This window comes from Onychostruthus taczanowskii, unplaced genomic scaffold (assembly GCF_017590055.1).
Source record: "Onychostruthus taczanowskii isolate IOZ18803 unplaced genomic scaffold, ASM1759005v1 scaffold74, whole genome shotgun sequence".
Taxonomy (NCBI): domain Eukaryota; kingdom Metazoa; phylum Chordata; class Aves; order Passeriformes; family Passeridae; genus Onychostruthus; species Onychostruthus taczanowskii.
Window position 1 is genome coordinate 1,592,118 of NW_024505229.1, and position 6,592 is coordinate 1,598,709.

The window sequence follows — 6,592 nt, forward strand, 5'->3', positions numbered from 1 at the left end:
CATTCCAGATGATGTTAAATTTAAAAACCAGAGAATTCAACATTTTGGCGATGGTAGTATTTCACTCAGGTGCAAAAGGCTTGGGAATACGCAGAATACATGGAATTCCCCCAGGACTCACAAAACACTTGAGAAAGTATTTCCCACTGGGTTTTTTATTCCCTCCTGAACAATTTCTAATAGAAAAGGATTGTATACAAGAGCACTCCCGTACAGAAGAAAGAAGAGAAACTCATGGATTGGTTACATTGGATTGGAAGTTCACCCCTCAAACCTCTTCAGAAAGTCGTGACACTCAGGACCTATACCACCCAGAGGTTAGTGTACTTGGCTGACCACACCGAGGTGAGCGTGGGTCTTCTGGAACCCCTTGACCTGCTGATTTGTAAGGCAGTTAGGGAGTGGCTACATCTTCCACCGAGCACATGCGATGCGATTTGTATTCCAGTTTTAAAGATGGAGGTTTGGGTATTATCAAGTTGGTGGCACTTACTCCAAGCATTCAAGCGAGAAGACTCCATAGACTAGCGCAGTCTTCTGATGTGGCTCTGTTGGGTTTTTTTAAAGGAGGAACACCTGGAACTGTTATTTGAAAAACTGTGGATAAGAGCTGGGGGAAGAAAAAGTGCGTCCTGCTGATTTGGGAGCCCTTACCAAGGATAGAAGGTGGTGGTGATGACAGCCAGTCAGAATGGGCGGTACCCAGTCCGAAGATCTGCTATCCTAAACCACGTAATTGGCAGAAAGCAGTTTCAGAAATGGACACATCTGGTCGCCCAGGGACATGGCATTGAGAATTTTGAGAACGATGTCATCAGTAATGCCTGGATCAGGCATACCTCACCACAAACTTATTACAGCCCTACAACTAAGAGCCAATGTCTACCCTACAAGAGAATTCCTGGCAAGGGGTAGGCATGAGAATATTGTTCAATCATGCCGACATTGTGTGTTGCACATATCGTGGGGACCTGTCCAATCACGCAAGAAGCCAGGATTAAAAGACACAATGCCATCTGTGAAACTCTTAGTGTTGAAGCTAAGAGAGCGGACTGGACGGTCTTTCAGGAACCACATCTGCGAGATGAAGCCAATGAACTGTTGAAGCCAGACTTGATTTTTGTTAAGGAGTCCAAGGCGATGGTGGTTGACGTAACAGATACGAGCACAGCAATTCCTCGCTGAGGGAGGCTGCTGCTGAAAAGGCGAAGAAATATCAGCGCCTACATCCGCAAATACAACAGCTTACTAATGCGGAGGACATTCAATATATAGGCTTCCCCATGGGGGCCCGTGGAAAATGGTACCCTAAGAACTCGGAGCTGTTTTTGGCCCTTGGTCTCTCCAAAACGAGGCTGGAGAGGACCGCTAGGGCCCTGGCATCCCAAGTTCTTATGGCCTCCGCAGATATTGTACACGTATTCGCGAGCAGAGCCAGATCGATTGTACCTGTGTAGTATACTATAGAAATAAACTGGGCCCCTTCCCCTGGCTGGTTCGCTGGATAGTGGGAATTGGTTTTGGGAGGAAGGGGTTCATCCATTCATAACCATGTCTTTAAGCCCATATTTGGGCTTTAAATTCTAATTTGGACTTTCAGGTGGACGGGCCACCTTACTTAACCCGGACAAGAGACATATGTATTATTTATATGTGTTTATTAAATAGCCAAATGCCTCGTCATCTAATTAGTGACGCGCATGAATGGATGAAAAAGATTCCCACTGTCCCTACCTACTATCCAGCGAAACCACAGCCAAGGGAACGGGCTTGGCGGAATCAGCGGGGAAAGAAGACCCTGTTGAGCTTGACTCTAGTCTGGCATTAGAGGTGTAGAATAAGCGGGAGGCCGGGCGCGCGCTCGGCGGTGCGCGGCGACATTTATATCTACCAATCTGGCTGGGTATGCCAAATGTTCACAATGTCTCCAGCGTTCACTGTCGCTCTGTAAGCACAGGAACAAATCACCTTCTGCATCTATCAAAAGTCTCACTTGGGAAAAAAATGGCATTAAAAATTTAAGCTAATAGTGGACATGAGATGTTTACCCTTCTTGGAAGATTATTCTTTGAGCATAGGTAGGACAGAAATCTTTTATATAAAAATGTCATTAAAAATACCACAGTACTGAGAAAATCCTACAACACTGCACCTCTAATTCCACTCAATACAGGACCTGCAGTAACTATGGAACACCAGGCTCACCTGTGATGTGACATTAAAATTCTGTGCAGGAGGGTGGTTTGGTCTGGTTTGGTTTTGAGGCAGACCTGAGCTCCCTCTGCCCGAACCCAAATTTGTGGGAGGCCAAAGAGCTTTGATCTGCAGGTGCTGCGCCCTGAGCAGGGCTGGCTGATAACTGGGAGCACTGGGAAGGCTGGGACAGGTCTATCAATCAAAAAAGAGTAATCCTTCAAAAAAGTGTGTGTCAGGAAGGGTTGTTCACTCCAATCTTCACCCCTAAAACAAGGTGAAGTTTGCTCTGAATAGGAGTGACTCCTTCAAGTGCTCTGCTGGCATTGCTGTTCTCTCAGCTGCCCTCAGCAGTGGCCAGGTGACAAAGCCAGGCCAGGTGACAAAGCCAGGCCAGCCAGACACTGAGGGTCACTCACTCTGCAGAGCCCAGCTGCCCTTTGCAGCCAGAGCAAACCACATCCCTGCCTCTCACACTGTGGTTTCTCAATCATCTGCTATTCCTTCTATCAAGCACAATAATCACAACCTGCATTATGATCTCTAGCTACACACAAGGTGGATTTAAGAGCCATCTGTACAGCTGGAATTACTGACTAAAGCTCATAAAAAATAACAGAGGGAGAGGAAATGAGCCATCACAAGGGAGGACACACCAAATACTTCAGTGCTAAGCATCCGAGTGCTGCAGGTACTAAGACAGAGCAGGGTGCAAGCTTTTGCCATCAACACTTCAGAAAAACGCAGAGAAAACAGCCCACACACTTTAAAGATAAAACAAATATACAAGGAAACACCTGAAACAACAAATCCTTGTCAGGTAGTTTCATAACAGTCCCTGAAGGCTTGGAGATGAGGTTTGTGTGGCCTAGGCTTCAGTCTGGCAGATCTTCTCTCCCCACCTCGAAGGACTCCTTGCTGATCAACAGCAGCTCACGCAGCTCTTTGTTTTCAAGCTGCAAAATCAACATTTTTGCTGAAATAGAAACGAGCTAATTCCCAACTAAAGGACTATCACAGAAAGATGCTAACTCGTAGTTAAAAGATGCTGATCTTTAAACAGTCTCACTCCTTCACAGGCAGGTAAAGTTTGTACATTACAGTTTGTAATGCCAGCATTAGTACAGTGCTGGCACACTGGAACCACATAATTTAAAGCTTATCTTCTTCTGGCTTTATTTATTTATATATAGATATATAAAAATAATACAAACATTGTTTATTTTCAAGTTCTTAATCATGTTCTGCACTTCCTGACCCCATCCCCAAATTTTTAGTGTTTTAAGCCCTTGACACAAACATAGAAGATACAGAGAAAGTCTGGAGACGCCCAAAGCTCGATTTATCTTCAGCAACTGGCTCTGTTCTTACCTCCAACTGAGCCAGTTTCTCCTGAACTTTAAAGAATTGCTCATCATCCACTTGAACAGCTTTTCTCATCACCTCTCCCATCTCACATATTCTGTCTATTTGACTTTCAATTTCCTGAAAGACATAAAATTAATACATTCAGTAAGTTCAGGCAAAAGCAACAGTCATAATGCATCCATTCTAAATCACTTACTTCCATTCTCCTAATTTTCGATTCTCTTTCTGTCTTGAATTTTAATCATTTCCTCCCAAGCACTTGAAAGCCTTTCTGCCTTGTATACTTAAGGATAAGAACTTGTACCTTATTGTCCTTTATCAGCAGTCCTTTATCAGTGAAAACAGTGAAGAGAGACACAGCAGCCAGCAAGATAAGGCACCCTGATTTAAAGGGAAATAATTTCAAGTGTGCCACGGTCTGAAACAGCAGATTCAGGTTCATGTGAACATGATTACTAGGCAGCAAATTTTATTTAGCTTTATTAGAAAAGCTTGACTAAATTTATTAAGACCCCAAAAATAAACGTGAACATGATTTCAGGTGTGGAGTAAACAACTTTACCTCAGAAGGACATCCAGCAACAAAATTAAAGCAAGTAAGACCAGAGTCTCCTGAGGCAGATTTTACAGAATTTGTCTAGATACAGCAATAATCCTCTGGAAGATGCATTTTGCTGAAGCTCAGAAATGCACATGGAACAAACACTGACAAATTCCAGTATGAAGCAACAGTTCCTGCTTGAAGAGCAACACATCACTTAACATGACAGGTGACAGGGTGGAGTTTCTTTAAGTGCCCATAGCTTTTCTACTGCCTCTGGAAGACAAATTTATCACAGAGCAGAGCAGTCAGTTTTGAACTCCATTATTCAGAAAGTATGTAAACAAATTAGAGCATCCAGAAGACAGCTGGAGAACATGAGAGACTTCTGGGAAGAAAGATTACTATTTTTCTAAACAGGAAGATGGTTATACTAAGAACATAAATGTTACATAGTACTATGTTACTAAACTTTAAAAGAACTATGTTCTTTTAAAGACATTAGAAGTTCTTTTAAAGACATTAGAAGTTTGTTATTGTTCTCCAAAGGGTGGGGAGGAAAAAACTCAAGGAGCTCACCTGAAGTACAGAAGACTTTGCCTAGACATTGAGATAGTCAAGGGATATCCCTTCAAGGGTTCCTGCAGAGCCCTTTCAGCTTTGCATTGTCAAGTTATTTTTAATGTAAAACCTTGATAAACAGCAATTTGTGCACTCAGGGAGGCACTGGAAACCAAACATAGCTACACCTTCAGATGAGTTAAGCAACTCAGAAAAGAGAACCAGTGAATTGCCACATATCAGTGCACAGAAACACATGAGAAGAGTTAGGCTGACTCCAGTTCCTAGGAAAAAACTACAAGATATGAGATGTCACCGTGTTGAACCAACCTCCTGTTCTCTAATCAGATAAAAATGCATTTTAAAAATGCCTAACACAATTCCTAAGTTTAAAATGGAAATTGAACGTAATTCTATTGTTACTATCTATGTAAATATGAAACAGGCAGCAGTTAGCAGCAGCCACATCTCAGCGTTCTGAAGTCACTGAGCCCAATGTGCACAAAAGGATGCTTTAGCCCCTACAGAGTATCTGGATTTAAAAACACTAGGGAATGAAATCTCTTAAGAACTAAACTTATACAGCTCACAGAATTTAGAGGGTTTGTTCCCCTTTCTTACCGCTAATGATCAGGAATTATAACAACTTGGACATCTTTGATTTTACTATACAGGATAAGGCACATAAAGCTTAAGCCTGGGAATTCACCACCTGGTTGAAAGAAAAAGCCTCCACCTGGGCTTGAAGGGGTTGTGCCTCTCAGTGTCCTCTGGGACAGCTGTTACAACCTGTGTGCTCTGAAAGGAACAGAGGGGGAAATACCAGCAAAGAGAGTCAAGAGAAAATGTATTTTGGAGCACAGACATTGCAGGAATGGAAACAAAGATTGTGTGACAGCGAGCAGGGAGCAGGAATCTTGAGCACTCTCTTGTTCCCATCTCACCTTACCCCAGAATTAGCCTGATGGACTTTCAAGACTGGTTCTGCCTCTTCACGTTTTCTCCCTTCCAGCAGCTGTAACATCTGCTTCCTGTACTTGCTCATGATGAGCTCCAGCGCGTCCTGGTGCTCCTCCAGTGAGACCCACAGCTCTGCAGAGCACAGCACGTCAGGGCCAGGAGCGGCAGCCGCAGCAGGAGCCCCCAGGCGCTCGCTGGGTACCAGCCGCGGGCGGGCCCGGCGCTGCCCCGCCGCTCCCGGCCCTGCGGTGGGGCTGCCCGGAGCCCCTCGGCCGAGGAGACTCCCTGACCCGCGACCCACCGGAGCACCCAGCGCCTCTGCTCTCCTCCACAAGACCTTCCCGCCGGGACCACCGGGCCGCATCCCCGGCGGGACAGCCCCGCACACAGCCCAGCATCGCCCGGGGCCCCTGTGCACATCACCCGCCAGGGTCCGCCCCCCGCCCCGCTCACCCCGGTTCTCCTGCTGCAGGTCGCGGATCTGCGTGTTCTCCTGCGCCAGCACCACGTGCGGCCGCAGCCGGGACGGGTCGGGTCGCTCCGCCGCGGGGCCCGGGCCCTGCCGAGGAGACACGGGGGTCGGTCCGGCCGCCTCGGGCCTACCGACGCGGGGGGCGGTCGGGCCGCCCCGCCCGGGCCCTGCCGAGACGCGGGGGTCGCCCCGGCCGCGCTCACCTGGTCGGCGCAGCCCGCGCCCGCCTCCCGCATGGCGGCCACGCGCCGGTGCAGCACGGCCGACTGGTCGATGAGCGACTCGGCCGCCGTGTCGTGCTCCTTCAGCCGCTCCAGCAGCGTCCGCGCGTCCGTCAGGATCTTATCAATGGTGCAGCTCATGGCGAGCGGCGCTGCTCACACCCGCGGCGGGCCCATGTCCCTCGCGGCCCCGCCGCCGCTCTCCCCCCTCAGCCGCTCTCGGCCCCGCTCCGGCCCCGCCGCCGGGCGCGTGCGGACGCGAACCCCCAGATCGGA

General features: G+C 47.6%; 1 protein-coding gene across 1 annotated transcript; it reads right to left on the minus strand.

Moving 5' to 3' along the window:
• Window positions 1-137: 137 nt before the first annotated feature.
• On the minus strand, window positions 138-6,584 carry SIKE1 (suppressor of IKBKE 1). The gene is made up of 5 exons (XM_041422803.1): window positions 6,299-6,584; window positions 6,077-6,182; window positions 5,613-5,755; window positions 3,565-3,678; window positions 138-3,149 (listed from the first exon to the last, which is right to left on the minus strand). The coding sequence occupies exons 1-5, from the start codon at window positions 6,455-6,457 to the stop codon at window positions 3,069-3,071; spliced, it is 603 nt and encodes a 200-aa protein (XP_041278737.1). The 5' UTR covers window positions 6,458-6,584; the 3' UTR covers window positions 138-3,068.
• Between the last annotated feature and the right edge of the window lie 8 nt (window positions 6,585-6,592).

What these genes read in the sequence shown, in the direction of transcription:
- SIKE1 (XM_041422803.1), bottom strand. Translation starts at nt 6,457, where the DNA reads ATGAGCTGCACCATTGATAAGATCCTGACGGACGCGCGGACGCTGCTG. An exon ending in TCCATCAGGCTAATTCTGGG is followed by an intron (nt 3,679 to 5,612) that starts GTAAGGTGAGAT and finishes TATGTCTTTCAG; the next exon opens with GAAATTGAAAGTCAAATAGA. An exon ending in AGAAACTGGCTCAGTTGGAG is followed by an intron (nt 3,150 to 3,564) that starts GTAAGAACAGAG and finishes TTGATTTTGCAG; the next exon opens with CTTGAAAACAAAGAGCTGCG.